Source organism: Eschrichtius robustus, chromosome 2 (assembly GCF_028021215.1).
Source record: "Eschrichtius robustus isolate mEscRob2 chromosome 2, mEscRob2.pri, whole genome shotgun sequence".
Classification (NCBI taxonomy): Eukaryota; Metazoa; Chordata; class Mammalia; order Artiodactyla; family Eschrichtiidae; genus Eschrichtius; species Eschrichtius robustus.
Genome location: NC_090825.1, coordinates 148,967,966 through 148,990,920, shown reverse-complemented (window position 1 = coordinate 148,990,920; position 22,955 = coordinate 148,967,966). Strand labels below are relative to the sequence as shown.

The following is a 22,955-nucleotide window of genomic DNA, read 5'->3' as shown; positions in this document are numbered from 1 at the left end:
ATCTGTGTGACTTCAGACAAGTCCTGTGACATCTCTCAGGCTCAGTTTCTTCATCTATGAAATGGGAGTTACGATGATCCCGAGCTCCCAGAGGCTTTGAAAGGCAACATGAGGTCGGATGGATCACCTGCCTGGCTTTGGTCTGAAGCAGTGTTCAGTAAGTGCCTTCTAAGTGAATGTATCAGAATGATTTCTGTTGAGATGTTATCTCTTGGGTAGAAAAGCAAATGCTGAAGTGGCAGGATAGGTCTGGAGGGTGAGTATCCGTTCTGTTTACTGCCCATATTCTGTTGCATTCCCCACTTGGGGTCAATTCCTGAAGAAGCAGTTGGCTTTGCTTATGGTTTTGCTTTATTCCTTACTGAAAACTTTTAAAACCCATCCTATAAGGTAGGGTCAGAACTCATTTTTCCCGTTTTATAAATGAAGAATGTGTAAGACCCAAAGAAGTTAAGTCACTTGCCTAAGTAAACTCAAATAATGAGTGGAGAAGAAGCTGAACTCAGGTGTGAACCCCAAGGTTGTGTGTACATCCGCTTCCTCTGGAATGGCTGCTACCAGGGTGGCTGTTTGGAATACGAAGGTTCTCTCCATCCCAAATCAAAAAGATTATGTTTGCTCAGACTCTTTGGTCAGCTCCCCATGGAAGCCCCCCAAAAGCCATTAAAGAAGCCCATTCTCTAGGGCCCCGGTGAATCCCGCTGAGGTAATTGCCTTTTGAAAGGAAAGGGAAAATGAAACATCTGTGGCCTCAAACTTTATATGAGCAATAATTCAAGAGTCTCTTTCAGAACCCAGAAAGGGCAACTCCCCACGGAAGGAGGAGAGGTACAGAAGTGTGATCCCGGCCAGAGCCAGGAATTCATTTATATTAGTGGAAACCTTGAAAGAGAAAAGGCACAATTTAAATTGGAACATTCCAAAGCAATAACTCATTTTCCAATTGAATTTGCTATTGGCATAATCATTAGAAAGAAGAAACAGGGGCCTTGGGGCCCAGGTTATGCAGGAGATAAATCTCTGGACTCCTGAGGTATTTTTCATTTTGCAAGGGCAAACCATTGTTCAGCTTGGGCCAGAGGATATTAAGACCTTTGAGAGTAAACCTCTTACAGGTTGGAGAATCTGAGGCCTTACTTCACAAGGTTGTGTCTTTATCAGCCGATAATCAAAGGCAAATGCAGATAGCACAGAGAGATCAGCTCAGCGCTTTGTGACCACCTAGAGGGGTGGGATAGGGAGGGTGGGAGGGAGGGAGGTGCAAGAGGGAAGAGATATGGGAACATATGTATATGTATAACTGATTCACTTTTTGTTATAAAGCAGAAACTAACACACCATTGTAAAGCAATTATACTCCAATAAAGATGTTAAAAAAAAAAAAAAGAAAAGGCAAATGCAGAATAGAGATCTTAACCAGTGTACCTAGATCTAAACAGCCTATCAAAGGGAGGAGCCAACCTTTCCTGGTCACCTACTATGTGCAACCACAGAGCAGACAAGCCACGTAACTGAGGCAAGAGGGCCAGGTGTGGAGACTGGAGGGAATGGAGGAAACATGTCCCATCCACATGGGGTAGATGCTCAGCCCCAGACAATTGTCAAGGATGGGAATGAGGCCCTAATATGGCTGTTCTTCTGCTTTTTCAAGAAAAGACAGAGATTCTGCCCACAAGTGAAATGTCCCAATTTTTAAATTGGGGGCAGCAGATACAACACTATGGTTTCTTTCATTATTCATTCTAAACCTTTCAGTGACTCTGCAAAGTCAGTCTTTTTAACCCTATTTTATAGGAAATAAGGTTCCAAAAAGTGCTTGGTCCAGGGTCAAACAGCCAGTAAAGGCTGAAACCAGGACTCGCTCCCAATTTGTTCTGGGAGGGAGGTAACGAGGTCCCAGGTGATGAGCTGGGGAGGGTGACTGGTCTGGGGCTGAGTGGAGAGCCAGCCCAGGTGGCACCCAGAGCACCTGTGACACTTACTCTACAGGGCAGGGTGGGGGATTAGAGGGGTCTGGAGCACATGTCTAGGAAACAGCTGCAAAGAGGCCCAGCACTGTCTATCGTGGAGGAAGGATTTGGGGGCATGGAGAAGGAGGACCTGGTATTTATTGAGCAACTACTAGAAGCTAGGCCCCAGGCTCTACATGCACCGCTTTACTGAATCCACACAACAGCTATTTGAAGATGTTATTATTCCTGTCTTCCCGAGGGGACTTCCCAGGACCACACAGCCAGCCCGGGTTGAGCCTCTTTGTTCTAACATTTGCTCAAAACACCTGGACCTTCCTCCTGCCCGGGCTTTAGGCAAGGAGAAGCCTGGAGCTTCCCCTGCCACGTGGTCAATCACCAGCGTTTTGTAAAAACCGGTGTGGGCCAGAAGGCCTCACAAATCTTACCAGGGTTATTTTGCACAAAGCGGAACTCAGTAAATTAAGATGTTGCACAAGCCTTGCTGTGTCCATGGGGAGGGACCATAGCTGCAAATCTGTCCCAACGTGCAGGCAAATGGGCCTCGAGCAGATAGGTCACGAAGTCTGTTTACCGCTGCTGCGATTATGATTTTTACTTACTATCAAGAAAATGAAAGGCGTCCCAGGGTCCAGGGTAAAGGCGGTGTGGCTGTCCACTTCCAGCTCTGCAGAGACTGGGAGGATGCAGGCATCTAAAAGGGAAGCAGTGCCGGGTGGTGCAAGAGGGAGAAAGGCTCTAGCCCCAGACTGGCCTGGATCCGGTCTCTGCTCCACCACTTAACTGGCTGTGTGACCTTAAGCAGGTGATGCCACTTCTCGGAGCCTCAGTCTCCTTAGCTGCAAAAATGGGATTAATCATAACAGCCGCTACCAGGCACATTGGTAGGACTCCCAAGGACGCCGGATGTAAAGCTCCCAGCAACGTTGGATATCATCACTGTCGTTATTATTAAAGTACATTCCATAAGCAGTCGCCTATAAAGCCACCTGCTTGATGCCCTGTCACTAAAATAGCATGATGCCTGGCTGGACCTCTTAATTTCATCAAAACGGTCTGTTGAGTCACAGCTTTAATTAACTTTCCCATGGTTTCACTGGGAAACCGTGTTTCAGGCCCTTGCCTCTTGCCCCCTATCCCTGGCTCCAAACAATGGAAGTTCATGTCTCTTATAAACCAATTCTGACTCTGCCAAGACGAGCAAATCACCCATAGACACACAGGGTTGCACACACAGCTAGTCTGCGATGCTGCAGAGACCTTTCCACAGAGTTTAGGGCTTGGAACCTAAGGACACTGCCTTTCCTCAACGAGTTCCCTATAGTGGCTGCAATCTGGGCGCCCGGTTTGTGTGCCTATTCAACTGTGACCTCCTGCCGTGTCTTCCCAGCAGTCCTGGCAGGATGAGCTGGTCATGGTGACCCAGAGCAAAGGGTCATTGTGTTTCATATATATGCGAAGCTGCTCTTTGCAGGGTTGCAGAACACCACGGGGCTGGGGGTGAGGTTCAGGTCAGGGTTGCTTCCTGGGTACAGAAAATAAAGCAGGACGGAAGAGGCAGAATGTTCTCAGCGAGAGGCTCCGTGGTGGGAAGCCACAAGCCTGCTGAGAATGCCTATGCGGGACTTGAATTTTGACTGAGCTGTTTCCTCCTTGGGGGCCCCAGCCCTGAGGATTCATCTTGGTAGCCCCTGCATGTGGCCAAAGCTTGACTGCAGTAGGTGCTCAATAAATCTGTGCTTAGTAAATAAATGCCCCTAACTAGTTTCATTCTTATTTTCATCACACTCCTATCTTTTTCCAGGAATGATTTAAGGTGCATGATTTAGTAATCATTAACATTCGCTAAGTGCTCCCAGTGTGCCAAGTTCTACCCTGAGCATCTTATACGGTTTCCCCATTATGTCTTCACAGCAATCTTTGTGATAGGTATTATTATTACAGTCCCTATTGCACAGATGAGGAAAATGAAGTCAATGAAGTAAACGAAAGTAAATGAACGAAGTAAATGAAAGGAACAAGGATGGACATACATCAGAAGCAGGTATTATAACAGTGCCTGTACTTGCAACAGGGGGCAAAAAATTGGTACAAGATTTTCTGGAAGCCTAGCCACAGATAGGAACTGGATCCTTTATAACATTCAAGAGTCCAGAAGATTAAAAAAAAACTGATTGCTCAGGAGATGCACAAATGGCTCCTATCTAACATGTGTGGCCTTGGTCAAGTCACTTCTTTCTCACCCTCCGGTTCTTCGGTTGTTTTTGGTTTTGTTTTCTGTACAAAGAGGGTGATTACAATAATGTCCCCAACACAGAGCAGTTACGAAGGTCAAAGGAGATGATAAATGCGGTAAGCCCAGTGCCTGGAACCCAGAAGATGCTCTATCAATCATTCACCCTGTCATATTTCTGGCCTTTTCTCCCCCTCCACTTATTGAAGGAGGCATCTTGGAGTGTGGGTGTTTAACTGTAAAATCATCAGCGAGGCTGCCCAGCCAGCTCATTGTTGCCTAAAAAGAAGAAAGGAGCTATGCAGGGCTTTTCAAGCACGCCTGCTCCTGAATTTCACAAGCAGTGGGTGGCTGAATTGTTCGGTGAGTTCCAGCCTGGGCCCCACTTAAATCCACGTTAAAATGAAAGGTGCCTCTAACGTCCCATTATAGGGCCGTGCCCTAGGAGGCTCAGGAAAGTCATGCTTTTCCATCGTCTCCTGCAGCCAAGAAATGCAATTGATTTTCCTGGCCTTATTTTCATATTTAAAAGAACTGTTTCCCCCGGGCTCCTCAGAGAACTGAAATGGAGAAAATCTCATTCATATTTTACCACGTAACCCAAAGACTCATCATGCACCTGACAACAGATACTGGTGGAACACCTGGTCCATAGCAGGTCTAGGCCAGGCACATGGGATGCAGGGATGACATATGTGTGGTCTCTGCCCTTAAGAAAGACTTTAGAAGGCAAAGTGAGAAGCACTGTGATGGAGAAAGCACTGGGGAAGGGGTTCTTAAGCCAGCCTGGAAAGAGATGGAGAAAGGGTGATTCAGGCAGAGAGAACAGTCTGTGCAAAGATACGGAGGTGTGGGTGGTACATGAAAGATGACGCTTAAAAGGTAAACAGAGGCAAGCTCAAGAAGGAGCATGGGTGTCAGACTACAGAGCTTGTTGTGAGCACTCGAGAGCTAACAGATGTTTGACATCTGGTATTCACTGACATGGCTCCATTGTTTTAAAATGGAAATTGAATGGATGGGTGGAAATTGAATTGGACGGGATGAAATTGGGAGGTAGGAGAACCAGTCGAGGGCTCTAAAAATAGTCCAGACCTAAACGAGTATTCCATGAATGTCTTCTTCACAGCCCAGTACTGAGCTAGGTACTTTGGGAAATACCAAAAAAAATGGGTACCAACTGTGTTTTGATGCTTTACATTTACATACTCATCTAACTATCACAAAACAGGATTAGTATCTCCATCTTACAGATAAAAAAGTCTAAAGATCAAGGAGGTAAAGAGAAGTGAGTCACACTGGGAAAGCCCAAGAGTAAGGCAGGTCTGACGGGCTCCACCCAATGCTGACCAACGTGGCCCTGCCCTGCAGACCAGCATCAGAAATAGAGCAGGCTCAAATACAGAAAGGAAAGACAGATTGTTGCATCGCTGTGTGCAGCCTGGAGTGAGATGTTTTACTCTAGATCCAAGAATGACTAATGTGTGCCTAAAGGGTGATCTGTAAATACAGAGCCCCGAGCTCTATTAATATTCAATGGTGAATGATGTTTCTTTCAAATCAAATTCACATAAATGGAGGTTTCAGCAGCATGCCAGCTCCTGGGAACATTTGACTGTGGGCCATGTCAGGTACTTCCATGAATCACCTGTACCACCTACCTCAAGGCTGGGGACACAGTGGCTACTCTATAAATACTTGTTGACTGAATGGGGCCACTTTGAGAAAAATCACTGAAGGGAGTTACAATTAGGACAATGACGGTGGATGCATTTCATAATGTCATCTTTTAAAGCTTTAGAGAGGTAGCTGGGTACAAATGGAATTTTTTAATTAATTCTTCACATATTTACTGAAAACTACCCACGCCCTCCCAATAACACTAAGCCAGAGGATTTTATGGGTTAATCCTGTTTTATAAAAGGCTCAAAGAAACATTATTTCTCTACTCTTTCCAATTTTCTAGAACATGGAGAAAGGAAAAGGCATGTATATTCTCTTTACAAGCGCAGCATAACGCTAACAACCTTACCTGACAAAGACAGCACAGAAAAGAAAACTCAACACAACCTCACAATATTATTAAAGCAACAATTTTAAATAATATATTAGCAAACAGAATTCAGTGGTACACCATGACCAAATGAGGATATGTACGAATGCATTAATATTTAAAAGTCTATCAGTATAATTTACCATAATACTAGGTCAATGAAGACAAACCATGTGATCAACTCCATAAATGCAGAAAGGGCATTTGAGGGAAAAAAAATCCATCAAAATTTAAATGGTGAAGTGCTAGAAACAGCAGATCTGAAGGTATTCACCAATGCAATTAGATAAGAAAATGACATTAGGAGTCTAAAAATTTCAAAAAGGAAATAACATAAGAAAACTAAGTATCAGAAAAGGGAAGCAATATTAGTATTATGGACAGATGATACAATTATATATGTAGAAACCCAAAGAATCAAATTTTTTAACAAATTATTAGGAACAACAAGGGAAGATGGTAACTGCCTAGTGGCAAATAAATGTACAAAATTCAAAAATATTTTTATTAAGTATAAACAAAAACTTAATAAAAATTAAATTAGAAAATATAATGGAAGAAAAGGGCCTTTTACAATACCAACAAAAAATAAGTAAAGTACTTCGGAATAAATTTAATAAGAACTGTAAAGATGATTTTAAAGCACAGTTGAGAACCTCAAAAGAAGATGTCAACAAATGCAAAGTTAAATCTTGTTTCTAAATAGACTCAATACTTTAAAGATGTAGCTGCTCTTCAAGTTAATCTTTGAATTCATGTAACCCAAATTTAAAAAGTTAACAGTTTTTTGGACCTAAAATATATATTAATATTTACCTGGAAAAGTAAATGTGCAAGAATGGATTAGGAGTTCCTGAAATGTAAAAGGAATAAGAGAAGACTTTACACAGATTTTAAAATGTATTATAAAACTACGTAATTGAGACAATTTAGCATTGTCTCTGTTATCAATAGCAAATAATTGTCAGATCCATAGAAGAAAAGAGAGCAGAGAAGTAAACTCAAATACATATGGGAATGCAGTATCTAAAAACTGTGGCATGTCAAGTCAAAGAGAGAAGGGATTAACTAATAATCATAGATCAACTGTCAAACTGCCATTCAAAAAGAAGTCAAGTTGGATTCCTACCCTCCCCTTTACAAATTCCAGAGGGATCCAAATTTTAACATAAAAACAAGTCATAAAAGCAGCAGAAGAAAACATGACTTTAGGGTGAGAGAAGGCTTTGATTTTTATAGAGTCAAATGTACCCATAATTTCCTTTATGCCTTCTGGAGTGTGTGATTAATTTGAGTTATAAAGCAAAAGTAAGAATTACTGAAAATATAAGAAAGAATTTGCACCATAAACAAAACAAGAAGGCGAAGGACAACTGAGAAAATACTGAATAAGTGAGAATGACTAAGTTCTCAGCTTTTGGAAGAGGCCACGCAAATCAACAGGGAGGAACAGCAAGTGGTCCAACCAAGTAGGACGTTTTCCGGGAAGGACACAAACAGGCAACTGGTACATGGAAAGAGGCTCGATCTCACCAGTAATGAAAGACATACAAACTTAAGCAAAGGTGAAGAGCCATTTTCTATATATCAGATTGGTGAAACTTTTAAAGTTTGTTCAAACAGGTGCTGGCAATGTGGGGAAGAGTACATTCGCAGGCATGGTGGAGGATTTATATGTGGTGGGAAATTTTGGGAAGGTAATTTGGCAAAAGCTATTAAAACTGAAAATTCACACTCACTTTGGCAAAGTTTTTAAGATAAAGATTCTCAGACCTTACATATATACTTGTGAAATATATGCAAGTTGTGTGTGTGTGTGTATGTGTGTGAAAATACACATACTAGGAACATTACCGAAGCAGAGTTCTTAGCAGCAAAAGACTGAAAGCTAAAACAATAGGGGACTGATTGAGAAAGACTGTGAAAATCCTCAGTCTACAGTCATTAACAAGAACAAAAAAGGATCTCAATGTGGTGATGTGGAAAGGTCTCCGAGATATATTATTAAGAGAGAAAAAAAGCAAGGTACAGAAGAATGTATATAAAATGGTCCCATTTGAGAAAATGAAAAAGAATATCAAATGTGCATATGCATATATAAATACATATATGCTGACATGTAGAAAACGCCTCTGGATAGAAACATAAGGAGATATTCCTAGGCTGTTCTATAGAGCTTTCTGCAATATGGAAGTATCCTATAAGTCTGAGCTGTCCAATATGGTAGCTGCTAGGCTCACGTGGCTATTGAGCACTTGAAATGTGGCTTGTGTGACTGAGAAATTAAATTTTGAATTTTATTTTATTTTCACTAATTTAAATGTATATAGCCACACGCGGCCCAGAGCTTCCAATTTGGATAGCACAGACTTAGACAATGGATAGTTCGGGGGAGAAGGATTATGAAAGGAGAGAAAGGGAGATATTTTTTCAGTTTATGCCTTTCTATAGTGTTGGAATTTTGTGCATGTACTACATGTGTTACTTTTTTTATAGTTTAAAGCAGATTTTATTTGCCTTCAACTTATTATCTGTGTAGAATATACTCTACACCGCCATCTGAATGCTCTTCAATGGGCATTTGATTACACAGAATCTCCAAAACTTTTACTTTATTTTTTTTTCTTCCAGTTTTATTGAGATATAATTGACATACAGCACTGAATAAGTTTCAGGTGTACAGCATAATCTTTTGATTTAATACATCATGAAATGATTATCACAGTAGGTTTAGTGAACATCCATCCTCTCATATAAATACAAAATAAAAGAAAAAGAAAAAAAAGTTTTTCCTTGTGATAAATACTCTTAGGATTTACTCTCTTACCAACTTTCATATATAACATCCAGCAGTGTTAATTATATTTATCATGTTGTACATTACATCCCTATTATTTATTTATCTTTTTATAAATGGAATTTTATTCCTTTGTCTACCTTCATCCAATTCTTACTCTTATTTAAAAAGTTACTGACCACCAAGGTCCCAGGGTCGATAGTCATAGTAGAGGACTTAGAAGTGAATCAAAGGTGGTGTCTGTCCTCAAGAGTCCAGGCTTTCTTAGGGCCATGGGAAAACATATGTAAGGAAATAACTGCACAGAGGAGGTCAAGTTGACAAACTCCCCAGTGAGTAAGGTCCCAGAGGAAGAAAGGGTTAGTTCCACATCTGGCAGTGGGGAAGAGAGGAGGGGCTATTAGAACAGGCTTCACCAGAAGGTGATGTGTGAGCCAGCCTATGAGACGAAAAGGTGCCCGCTAGACCATGGGGGAGAAAAAAGCACTCAGGGCGGAGGAAACAGCTATTTGGAGGAGTGGAGGCAGGATAGGGCAGAGTATGCCCAGGATTCCACGAGTAATTTTGGTTGGTGGGAGGGGTGTGAAGTCAGAAAGGAGAGGAGGTTGAAGAGAGGAGAAAGCGGTTCTGAGGACCAGGGACAATAGACTAAGGAGTTCAGATTTCACCCTGAAGGCCAGAGAAGCCTCAGACTGGCTTTAAGCAGGAGAGAGAACTGATCACACATGACTCTCAGAAGAGACATCTGTCTGGCTATGACTTGGAATGTCAAAATCAAAGACAAGCTGGAAAATGAGGAATGCAATTGAAATATTTTTATCCTATATAGAAAAATAATAAAGCTGTTTATGGATTTAAAATTGCATTTTGTACATTTTACTTTGCCCATGAACAATCACCTTTGATCCATTAAGAGTTAGGCAGCACCAAGGGGAAAGAAAATTCAAAGGAATTAATTTTTCCCACCTCCTGTGACCATCTCATATTTTAGTAAGTCCCTTAGGACCTTGAGAGGTCTTTTGTCTTTACTAATTTTTCTAGGGCTTCAAATCTCCAGGAGATGGCTAAGATAAGAAACTGAATACTCAACAACTCTGACATGTTGTGGTGGGACGTAATCCCTATTTTCAGACAAATAAATATGGCGATAAATCCTAGGCCAAGGTTTTCTCAGCCTTGGCACTACTGATATTTTAGGTAGGATAATTCTTCATTGTGGAGGGCTGTCCTGTGCATCATAGGATATTTCACAGCATCCTTGACCTTAACCCACTAGATACCAGTACCACATATACATACAAACACACACACAGAATGGTGACAAACATAAACGTCTCCAGACATTGCCAAAGGTCCCCTGGGGAACAAAATCATCCCTGATTGAGAACCACTGTCTTAGGACATCTCAGAGAGAAGAGCCCTTGGGGACTGTCCCACCCAACTTCCTCATTTTACAGATGAGAAAACGGAAGCTCTGAGACTGAGACCAGAAACCAGGTTTCCTTACTCATTTTAGAATTTTTTTTTTAGAGATCAGATATATTTCCTTTTTGCTTTTTTTGAACTTTCTCTCCAGTTTTACTGTTTATTTTATTTAATTTATTTTTTGGCCACGCCGTGAAGCATGCAGGATCCTAGCTACCCCGACTGGGGATTGAACCCACGCCCCCTGCATTGGGAGCACGGAGTCTTAACCACTGGACCGCCAGGAAGTCCCGAGATCAGATGTCTTTTTCTTAGCCTCAGAGAAATGCAATTTTCCAAAAAAAAAAGTTGGAGGAATTTTAAATCAAATCAGTTGCACATGGATGGACATGGAGATTATCATATTAAGTGAAGTAAGTCAGACAGAGAAATACAAATATCATATGATATCACTTATATGCAGAATCTAAAAACAAAAAATGATACAAATGAACTTATTTACAAAACAGAAACAGACTCACAGACTTAGAGAACAAACTTATGGTTACCGGCGGAAGGGTGGGGGGAAGTTATAGATTGGGAGTGTGGGATTGGCATGTACACACTCTTATATTTAAAATGGATAACTAATAAGGACCTACTGTATAGCACAGGGAACTCTGCTTAATATTCTGTAATAACCTAAATGGGAAAAGAATTTGAAAAAGAATGGATACACATATATATATAAATGAATCACTTTGCTATACACCAGAAACTAACACAACATTGTTAATCAACTCTGCTCCAATGCAAAATAAAAATTTTTTTAAAGATAAGGAAAAAAATAAATCAAATCAGTTTCATCTAGCTGAATATTCATTTATTTTTTCTCTCTCTTCTCTCTTTTCATCTCTCTCGTTCTCCCCCTGATATACATGACTCAGCTTAGAATTTCAATTTACTAACTTGTTTTTCTAGCTACAAATGCTACCAAAGTTAATAACAATAATGATGATGATAATAATAATAAAAGCATATGAAAACATCCATCCCTCTCTAATTTAGCATTTTTCTTCTTTCATTTGTTCACAATGAAGAGGTGAATGGGAAGACGTCTAGTATATATCAGAGTGCCTGTGTGCCAGGCACTCTGCCAGGCACATCCTAAACACAATCATTACAACAACCCTCTGAAGTGGGCGTTGGCATACCCATGTCACTAAAGAGGAAACTGAGGCTCATGCAAATGAGATGACTTGCCCACGTAGCCACTGAGTTCTAGAACCAGCATGCAAACCCAGGTCTGTCAGATTGCATAGTAAAACTGAGTTCGGGTTGTGGAGTCTTAGAGTGCGTTCATGATCATCGCCCAAGTGAGAGCTGAATCCCCTCTGAGAACCAGATCCGCCTGCAACTGCTCGGATCACAGAGCTGAGGAGCTTGCCAGCATCTCCAGGAGGAAGCCAGGCCTATGTGGCAGTTGCTATGACGACTAGTTTTCTTATAATTATAGAACATGGTGGTGACACGAAAAGCCACACAGTCACTTTGTTAGGACCTGTCTTCCTCTGACAGTTCCAGGCGCTTAAACATCATCAATTTTTTTTTAATCCCGTTTAAAATAATCACACATTGCAGCAGCAGAGGCCCAGAGAGCAAGACAGTCAGGAGATTAATCCGCCCACTGTGTGAGGGGACCGTGAGACAAGCCACATGACAAGCCATGAGGAAAATGGCATGTCTTCCTTGGGAAATGTTTGCTTCTCTCTTCTCTTTTGGATCAATGCATTTAGGACTTGGCCAAACAGCGTATTTAAAGAGAAAAAAGAAGAGAGCCAAAGCAAAATTGGCCTAATGCTTGGCAAATAACAGGGATAGGCAGCAAAATTTTAGTATTCTAGCAACCACTTTTCAGTTTAGTTTAAGTTAGCCAATTACCCATATGTACAGGGTTTCCTGATTTGGAAGCTGATAGAGACAAAAGAACACACACACACACACACACACATACTCTCATATACATACCATAGACATACATACCCCTCTGGTCCAGAAAAGCCTGACTCTTGCCACTTATTGGCTGCATGACCTTGAATACCTTAATTAAACTCTCTGACCCTTGGTCTCCTCACCTGGCTATCAAAAAAAACGCCTACTTCAAGAGTTAAAGATAAAATAGAAAATGACCAGCAAACTACTCAGCACATAATAGGAGCTCAGTGAAACGGAAGTTATTGTTATTAATTAATTACAAATAATAATTTTTTAAATCTTGTTTTACTTTGCACAAGCATCTTCCTTTCATTACCCCAACATGGGATGTGAGAAACCTTTATGAAGCCCTACCTTCTGTACTACTTTCAGCAATCCAGCCAGGTAGCAGGAGAACTCTAGTTGAAGCCAATGTGGCATCTCAGAGCAGTGGTGGGTGCAGGCAAAGGCCGGACATTCTCCAGATGAGAAATTGACTTGGGGAATCAAGGACAGGTTTCTGGAGGAGGTGAGATCTGAGCTGGTTCACAAGGCGGGAAACGTGGGCTGGCAATAGAGCCAGAGGAAACTGCACGGGCAAAGACCTGGAGGGGTGAAAGGGCATGGTGGTTTTACAGAGCCATGAGAGGCCCGAAGCAATGAGGACACAGGAATGGTGGAGGGCCTAGCAGCAAGGACCACCTTTGGAAGAGCCTGCAGCATCATGCAGAAACCTCACATTGTTGTCTGTCGGAGTGGGGAGCCATCAAGGTTTCTCAAGCAGGATCTGATGATCGTTCTGACTTCATAACAGGTAGAAAGGGGAAGATGGGATGAAGCTGGAAGGTCAAAAGCTGGCCCGGCAGGAATGGTGGGCGAGGAGGAACAACTGAGCCAGGGCAATGTCAGTTGAGACAGAGGACCTAGTGAGACGGAGCCAGGCGTGGCTTCCCACTGAGACCCACCCTGGGTGGAAGCATTCCATCTAGCCGGATGACCAGCTCCCCAGCAATGAAACTCTCATGTAACGACAAGAGGCAGCTCACATTTATCAAGCTACCATGGGGCTTATATTATCTCATTTTGTCCTCAGGCCAGGCCTATGATGTAGACAGCATTATCCCATTTTACAGATTGGGAAACACAGGTTCAGAGAGATGAAATGACTTGCTTTAGTTCGTACACACCCACAGTGTCAAACCCCCAGCCCGTGTATTTCCCCTTTTCCATACTGCCCTTCACACAAGTGTGCTGGTAAACCGTCCTGGGCTGGGAAAGGGGGGTGATGCATGATTTACAGTGTTTGCTCAGTTCCATGGTGTAAATACTCGCACCATGGTTGGTTACAAACTGCCAACAGTTTAACAAGCAGTGTGCAAACTTTTAATCAGCCAACTCCTACAGGAGTCCCATAGGAAATAAGAATATTCACTAAACTCTAGAAGTCATCTACACTAAACTTATTAACAAGTGACTTGCTTTATTACAGCATTTATTTGCCAGTGTTTGAGTCAATGAGAATGAGAACCTGGCAATAAAAGCAGCGCAGTCATGAGGCTGTGGAGTGGTCATTGAATCTCCCAGTCCCCCATCCAAACCCTGAGCACATTCCTCCTGAGATAGCACCACGGATGTTTGCTCTCCCAGGGAAAGCTTTTGTTAAAAAAATTAAGCCACATTTGCTTCTCAGTTCTCAATAATATATGTTTTTGAAGGTCACTCTAATAGTGCCATTCCATGAGGCCAGGAGAAAGCACCCAGCCATGAACATAGGTCTACATTTTTATTCTGATTTCTGATAAAACCCTAGCCAGAAGTGCAATAATAAACATCAAATACTATTGCAGATTTTCTCCACCAAGCACTCACATGTAAATTCTTTCTGTTCCAGATAATAACTCTGCTCCTAAGCCAGCAGGCAGTGTTTTTAATAATTTACCTTAAATGTTCCTCAAAAGTTAAAAAAAAAAAAAAGAGGGCAATAAAAACCAAGACAACAGATAATAAAGTAAAATTGCTTATCTCCATTTGCTGCTGTCAGCAAATATTAGAATCCCACCAACGGAGGGCAGCCCCTGGGGTTTTGATGAAAAATTGGTAGAAGCAAATGGCAAAGCTATAAATGAGGTCTCACCTCCCAGGGAATGTGACATCAGGAAGAGGACATTTATGAGAACGTGTCATCGGCAAGAAGCTTAGAAGCAAAAGATAGAGCCCCGATTTTAAATAAAGATATTGAAAATGAGGCAGCCAGAGCTCTGGTATTTATCAATGTATAGTTTTCTATCAGCCAGATATTTTTGTTTGCTCATTAACCTGTTCATTCAGTTATTAAAGACATCATTTGGTGCCTAGTGTGGGCTGGCACTGGCTAGGTTCTTGGGGAGCAAAGATAAAGAAGACACCATCCCAGCCTCAAGTCAGTGGGAGACACAGCAGGTAATGTTGATGTCAACACTGTATAACTGGAGGGTTATATAGCAGGTGCAGGAATCCCGAGGAGGAAGGACAGACTGCGCAAGGGCTGGCAGGCAAGCCCTCAGAGGCCAGAGCCATTTGAGTTGGGTGTTGAGAGATGAATAGGGAGTTTGCCCAATGATGGAGGTGGGAAAGGCATTCCAGTGGGAAGGGACGGCACGAACAAAGACAGGGAGGCATACGAAGTATGGTATCGTGAGGGAAGGACCAGGGCTTCGAGCAGGTCAGGGAGAAGGCAGGTGAGCCATGGAAGCTATGGCAGGGTTAGGATGGCAGTGTCCTTGCAGGATATGCACATTAGAAAGAGTCCTCCTTTGGGGAGGTGAGAAGAATGGGCAGGAGGGGGCTGAGAAAGCAGGCAGAGGGACCCAGAAGGAGGACGGGCCAGGAGATGATGGGTGAGGACAGAGACCAGAGAAGAAAGCACAGTTACCAGAGACTCTCAGGAGGGAGAGGGGCCTGGGCTCTGCCGGCTGTTAGATGTGGCCGCCTCCCCCCACCCCGCCGGGGAGGCTGATTCTGGTGTGTTGCCATGTCTCTCCCATGTTGGAGTTAGAAGGAATGTGAGCAGAGTTGAGGCCTGAGACAGAGTGCAAACACCCCCAACCCCTGGCTGGGTGGAAGAGGAAGGGAAGGAAAGAAACGTCTGCCAGGTAGACGGGCTCAGCAGCATCCCCCGGGAGCTATTCACCGGTAGTCAGGCCCCCTTCCGCTGGCGGCAGCTTCCCTAACCTCTTACACCCGGCCACGGCCCCCTGCTTAGGACCTGCGAGTACATCCCAGGCCCACAGCCTCCTGGGCGTGGAACTTGGGAAAACTCCCAGCCTCTCTGAGCCTGTTTGCCTCACCTGCAAGTGGGGTGACAGTCTCGCCGGCCCAGTTTGCTGGGATCATTCAGTGGGATAGCTTACATAAAGCGCCAATCACAGGTCAGGTCAGGTCAGGAGCAGAGCACAAGCCCCAAAAGTTGAGTGGATCAGTGAATGGATGGAACAGTGAAAAATCAGCACCCTATAATATTAGGCCTGAAGCTTCAACTGGATTTTTGTTTATTTTTGTTTTGTTGGTTTGTTGTTGTCGTCGCTTGTTTTTAATAATAGCCCACAGACACCAGCTCCTTGAAAATTGCTAACCTCTCACTTCTAGTTCTCCCCAACCAGCTTTATTTTAATGCGTCCATTTGCTTGACAGGAATGGTGGGTTCTGACCCCTTTACACTAACGCAGCCCTCCCATTCTGGATTCTCCCCGCTGACTGTGCTCAGGGTCTGGTCTGCAGGCATCCCCAGGATCTTTCCCCATGCGACCGGACACCCTCTAATCTGAGCTTACCCAGGCCATAGCCACCAGAGTCAGATTTCCTGAACCCAGACTCAACATGTTATTGGGGATGAATACTGAGGCGGTCCCGAAAGTCTGGGGCTCAAGTTGCAGCACACGTGACACCCACTCTATGCCAGGCCCTCTTCTGGGAACTAGGAACACGTGAGTGGGCCAGTGTGACCCTACCCTCCAGGGACCAGAGGCTGGAGGGGGCTGAAGATGCTGGAGTAGCCAGTTACAGTACAGCAGCATTCGAGAACCCCATATGATCTGCAGAGCCCAGAGGAGGCACCAAACCCAGCTCAGAGGATCAAGGGAGGCATCCCAGAGGAGGTGACCATACAAGGACAGTATTCCAAGAAATTGGCCAGAACACTTGTCTAATCCACACCTTTGCAAGCTCCTCCAGAGCAAGGGTTTTGTCTTGCATATCCGTCTGTCTCCCAGCAACAGGCATCCAGCCCAGCCCAGAGCAAATTTGATAAAGACAAAGAAGAAAGGGGAGAAAGGGCAGGAAAGGAAGAAGTCAGGCAGGCCACAGTTTGGCAAGGACAATGGCAGGGTGGCATCAGGTGTAGCAGATATGGAGCCATAGGGCTGGGTTCTTATTCTGTTCTGACACATCCTCGCTGCATGGCCTTGTCAGACAATTCACTTCTTTGAGCATCAGTTTCCTAGTCTGTAAAATGGGGATAATAATAACAGTAACAAGTACACAAGGTTGTTGTTAGCCTAAAAAGTGGATGTAAAGGCATTTTTAACAGGTACTAGGATTATTCATTTTATAATGGATGTGTTGAGAAGTAGTCTACCAAAAAATTTTGCCTACACTCCCCAGGAGGCAAAGAGATAGCTCCCTAGGTCACTGTAGAGAGCCAGAGGCCACCCATGGATCCCGACATTGAACTGGCTACACTTAGAACAGTTCCTCCAGGTTTTCCCAGCCACATTCCCAGGGAGAAAAAGCCAGGAAAGGGAGGACCAGGTCTGTCTCAACCAACACACAAAATTCAGCTAATTAGGTAGCAAGCTAAGAACCCAGGATGAAGGAAAGGGATCTGAACAGGAAGAGAATAAAATGATCATTCATTGAGAACTAGAGTGCGCCAAGGACTTACACTTTGTGCTATTGTGTCCCGGTTTACTGATGAGGAATCAGGAGCTCCGAGAGGTGAAGGGACTTTCCCAAGGTCATGAAGCTTAAGAGGTGACAGGGGTGTGACCCAAGTTGCCAGGTGAATCTAGCCCCAAAGTGCAGGTGTTCCCTGGCATACCTCTCATCAGCTTGGCACAAACAGCTTCCAAATGCAAGACTCAGTTCCTTCTCACAGGTGAGCCTGGGGACAACCAGGTCTGATGGCATGGCCGGATGCACCAGCTCCTTCGACGGCATAATCAGCTTTAGAAGAACCTCCAGCTCCCAGGACTAAGAAAGAAGGAGGGGCTTCTCTCTGCACGCTCCCATCTTCTCAAAGAAGCCTGATGAACGGTCTCTCAAGTCTGTGGCCCTTGGCAATGACTGCAAGAGCCTTCATGTTAAAAAAAGTTCCAGGCGATTCTTTCCATCTTTCTCAGTTCGTCTCTCCCTCCCTGCTCTCTCCCCTCATTCTCTCTCATAGAGAATTGTTATGAGCTGATCTCCCCAGGTCAAATTTGAGATGTGAACTCGCAAGCTGTTCCACCTCCATGAAGATATTGGAATGAGGGAGGGAGGCATCTTTGCCATCCGCATGGTTACTTCTGCCACGGGCAATATCCTGGAGGGGCAGCCCGGCCGCTGTTTACCAGCATTATGCTCTCTAAGATGAACTGGGAATTCTCTGACTTCCAGCCCCTGTGGTCTAGCCGAAATTTCCACCCTGAGCTCCAGACCCGTTACATCCTAGGGTGGCCAGACTGCCTCTGCCCCGCCCCTCCCATGGTCCCCAGGCACCTCCCACTCGATGCGTCTCCCACTGCCCGGTCCCCCACCTCCTACCCGGTGGACAGCATCCCCCCACCGGCTCAGTCAGCCAAGCCAAACACGGAGGAGCCCCTGATGCCCCTTTCTCCAACCAGGAACAATTCCACCTCCGTAACAGCCCAGCTGGACCCCCGAGTCCCACTGCAGCTGACAGCTCAGACCCTCAGACTCTTCTTAATGGCCAGCACAACCTCCTTCCTAGTGCGCTGCTCCCACCTTCACCCCAGCGGATGCGTCCTCCACGCGGCCCAGGGGGAGCTCTCTTTAAGGAAGTGCAAAGCCAGGCTAATAAATGCTCACAGCTCTACAAAAGCAAACAATTTTGCTCCATTCCTCCCGTTGTGTTCCAAGCGGCAGGGCCCTCCGCCCACACCTGACAGTCAGTGCTGACAAAGGGCTGCCCCCAAACCCCAACGCCCTTTCTTCCCAACCCCCAGGGCCAACTGAGTCAAGCTGCGTGGGGCGCTTCCTCAGGCCCTGGACCCTGACAAGCCACTCATTTTCTCTTGGCTGACTCGCTTCTGTTCTAACCCATAGTTACCTACAGCAGGCGGCACAGATGAACAGAAAGGCAGGGGGCCGGCTCTCAGCACTGGCCCTGCCACTTGCTAGTGGGTGAGCAGGTCGCATCACTGCTCTGAGCCATAGTTCCCCTTGAAAAAAACAGGGGATTATATCAGCTTCTCAGGGACTCGTGGGCAGCAAATATGATAAAATAGCCACATCACCAAAAGTTGCCAACAAAGAGGAAAAAAAAAAACCAATGACAACATGGTCCAACACCACGGCTGATAACACAGCCACAGATGACATTTTGAGACATTTCTTTCCGTGTCCTTTTTCCTCTGTATACTTGTGGTTTTTTTCATAGTTCCAACCATAGAAAACATACAATTTTAATCTCTGCTTTTTTCACTCAGCTTCCTCTATGAAGTATTTGCCCAAATTATTGCATGTTTTCATAACCATCATTTTAAATGATTGCTAAATAAGGAATAATTCCATCAAAAACTGTAACACTCTATTTGGTAAAAAGAGCAAATTTTTAAAATCTTCTAATTTTTTTCTGATTATTGTAACAATTCATGCTCGTGTAAAATTGAGAAAGTAAAAGTAAGATGAAAATATCTCATAAGCCCATAATTCAGAGTAAACTAAGTACTCTCCCCCCCAAAAGTGATTCCTAAGAAACTGTTGAAACAATCCATCTCATGCATGTGGTCTTACATATGGAATCATGAGAAAGCTGCTGAAAATCTAGCATTGTTTCCAATGCTTCGATTTTACAAATAACACTGCAATAAACATTTTGGGGCATGAATCTGGGCATACTTCTGATGATCTCTGCTGCCAGGAGGACAGGTCAGCTTTACTCCCTGGCCTGATGCCCTTACATTATGCACCAAGATACTCCCACCCTCCCCTCACATCTACCTGCTGGTTCTTGCAGATACCTGCATGCAGTTCAGGCCAGGTCAACGTTCACTGGGCCCATGCTGTGTGCCAGACACTAAAGCTACAGCCAAAAATAAAAGCAATCCCTGCCCTCAAAGAGGGGGTCAACATCCAGGGAAGTCCCACATTCTGGGGGGATGTACCCAGAGGTGCCAGATTCCCTCCCAGGCTCACACACCCAGCTGCTCTGACACATGTAGCAGGGAGAAAGATAGGGACAGAAACGGACCAATATATTTATCCGTGTATAATACATACTCCAACCAAGTATGTATTATACAAATGCATATAGACAACCAACCAAGGGCTGTTTTCACTTCCAAAGCCCTCAGCCACAGTTGATACAAAATAGTTACTATTAATCATGCACTTATCATGTATAGATCCAAGTGCTTTGCATGTATCCCATATTTCATTCTCACAGTAACCTTCTATTATCGCCATTTGATGAATGAGGTTTATTGACTAGCTTGTGGCCACATGGCTGGTATGAGGTGGAAACAGGGCTCAAACCCAGCCAGACTGCTTCAGTATCCATCCACAGAACCACTTCTTCTACTGCCTCCATGGCTGATATTGCCTCCTAAATATTTTTTAGGCCTCTATCCACTCACCTTCCTTTGCTAAGCCACTATTGTTTTTTTACTTGCAGTAACCCAGCAGTCTCCCCACCCTCCCTCTATTACTCATGTAAAAGCCAGCATGTTTTTTCCAAAAACCTAGTTTAATCATATCCTTCCTCTTCTTGAAGTCCTTTGGGCTTTCTTTCATGCTTCTGGTCTAAAATAATAATTCCTCCATACAGCCTACAATGTCTGGGACTGTCTGCCCTCTGCCCACTTTTCATACCTCATCTCTCTCTGGTCCCCACACCCCTCCTAGAGCTGAGCTTCACTGCCCTTATTCCTATTCAATGTTGGGTTCAACTTCCCTCCAGCCTCAGGGCCTTTGCACAAGCTGTGCTCTCCTTAGCCACCTAAGTGACTTCCCCAGGGTACTTCCCTGGGCTTCCTCCATACATCCTCACAGAGCAGGCTTCATGGCTCTTTCACGCAATTCATCACAGTGATATGTATTCATCAGTTCTCCTAGTGACTCGGCCACCAATAAATAGAAAATCAACCATGCGGTTTTTACCACTAAGAAGTCAACTTTTCCCTCCCTTTGTCTTTTTTGTATTTGTTGCAATCAACCAATGTCTAAAATTTGAGTTTCTTTATACATTTCTATCACATTTCCTGAAGATTGTGATGGAAAGGCAGAGAGACAGGGACAGGAGGAAAAAGAAGAAATGAGACACATTTATCATCAAATTGTCTGAACATTTCGGAGTAGGAGAGAGGATAACTTGTCCTCAAGAGGCAGAGCTTTAGTTATTTGATTCGACTCAGTGACCCACACTTTCTGTTACACCATCAAGACACTGACCGTAAATTCAGCGATTTTCGGCACCCGGAACTTCCCTTTGTTCTTCTGTTCAGGCTGATATTCCGTTCTTGTCTTCACAATCACCTGAAATGTTCAACCAGTGTTAGCATGCATAGAGACTTGAAAGACTTTTCTGTTCCTTTTTTTTAGTAACTAGAATTTACTGTATATTGCATAAAGATCAGAAAATAAAGAGCCTCCCACGCAAACAAACACAAGAAAATAGAAAATTCAAATTACCCATAATACTTTCCAATTCCAACAGACAGCCATAGGTAACAATTTTGGTCGCACCTTTCCAGAAGTTTTTATATGCATATATATGCACATATTCTGCATATGTATTTGCTATTTATGCAAATATGTACTTTTATGAAACGGATTCATACTTCATTTTATCACAAAACACTCTACTAACGTTTTCTCCATGTAGAAAAATACATGATTTCATTTTGCCTTTTGATGTAGCTTAATATTTCATTGTATGCATATACCACAATTAATCTAACCAATCTTGATGGTTGAACACGTAGGTTGTTCCCACAGTTCAGGGTATATAAACAAGTTATGATGAACATCTTGTAGCAAAACTTTTGCACATATACTTAATTCCAGTTTCATTTAGGGACTTCCACAAAGAAAAACATAAAGGCCTATTGAATCTATTGTATCATCTTATTTTTCTGAAGTCTGAATATTTTGCAGAGGTGGTTAATATCTTTTCAAGATAAGCTGTCAACCTGCCAAGACATTTATGGAACTCCATCCCACTGTGTAGGCAAAGTGGAAGAAAAAAGAAACTTGACAGATAAAAACTATTGCCGAGTGTCACAGTGTCATAGGTAACACAGAAGCTGTCTGAGTCTCGGTGCCTCAGCTGTAAAATATGGGCAATAATCATAATCATAACCCCTAGTTAACAAGGCTGTTTTGACGGTTGAGTGAGATGAGAGTGGGCAATACTTTTGGAATAATTTATTATGTGCCAGAGCTAGATCAAGCTCTCCATATACTTTATCTACATACCACTGCTATTTCCATTCTCCTGAAAGGAAAACTGAAGCACAGAGCTGTCAAGTCACTGGTCCAAGGTCACACAGCTCAAAGGAAGCAATCTTCTAACTATGATCATTCTTCTCATTAGCGCTTAAATTAACCAAATTTTCACTGAAAACTTTTACCAAGTTTTCCTAGAGACAATAGTCAAGTGTATGTACTCCCGCAAGAATTCTTCTATGAAGAATTTTCTTTAAGGTCTGTGAGGCATACCATGGACAAAATATAGCTCAAAAAGGAAAGGACGGGGAGGAACTACTATTATTGAACATCTACTGTATGGCACTTAAATATGTTAGTTAAGGAGGATCTGGGTCCCAGCCCATCTAGAACATCACTCCTTCCCTGACATTTAGAACTCATTTGCAAATGTAAATTCTGTTGTTGTGCCCCACCCCCTTTGGATTCTGCTCCTCCAAATATTAAAAAGTGAACCCTGGCTTCCTTTAAGAAATGGGACAGCTAAACAAGGAGGAGGGTTTTGCAGGGGAGTGGGGTGGGGAATGTTCTTTTTATTTTTTTCTATCTCCTGTTCCAAAGAATAGGAAAGCAGAAGCTTCTTTGCCACAGATAATAAAAATGTCCCTCATGCTTTGCAAATTCACTATACAGCAGACACTGAGCACTTGACATGCACTATCTCACTTAATTCTGTGCTGTGGGGCAAATACTGGTACTGTCAATATTGTAGGGAGATGAAACATTGTGCTTTGGGTTTGAATCCTGGCTCAAGCACTACGCCTTCTGTGTCTTAGTTTTCTCACCTATTAAATGGGAAAATAACCATCACTACCTGGTTGGGTTGTTAGGAGGCTTAAATGA

At 43.5% G+C, this 22,955-nt stretch overlaps 1 protein-coding gene across 1 annotated transcript in view; it reads right to left on the bottom strand.

Annotated features, from left to right (window-relative positions):
* NSG2 (neuronal vesicle trafficking associated 2) overlaps nucleotides 1-22,955 on the bottom strand; it is a 57,073-nt gene that overhangs the window by 20,223 nt on the left and 13,895 nt on the right. The window contains exon 2 of the mRNA XM_068534633.1: nucleotides 21,078-21,161. Within this exon, the coding sequence (XP_068390734.1) occupies nucleotides 21,078-21,161 (84 nt within the window). The remainder of the gene's footprint in view (nucleotides 1-21,077; nucleotides 21,162-22,955) is intronic.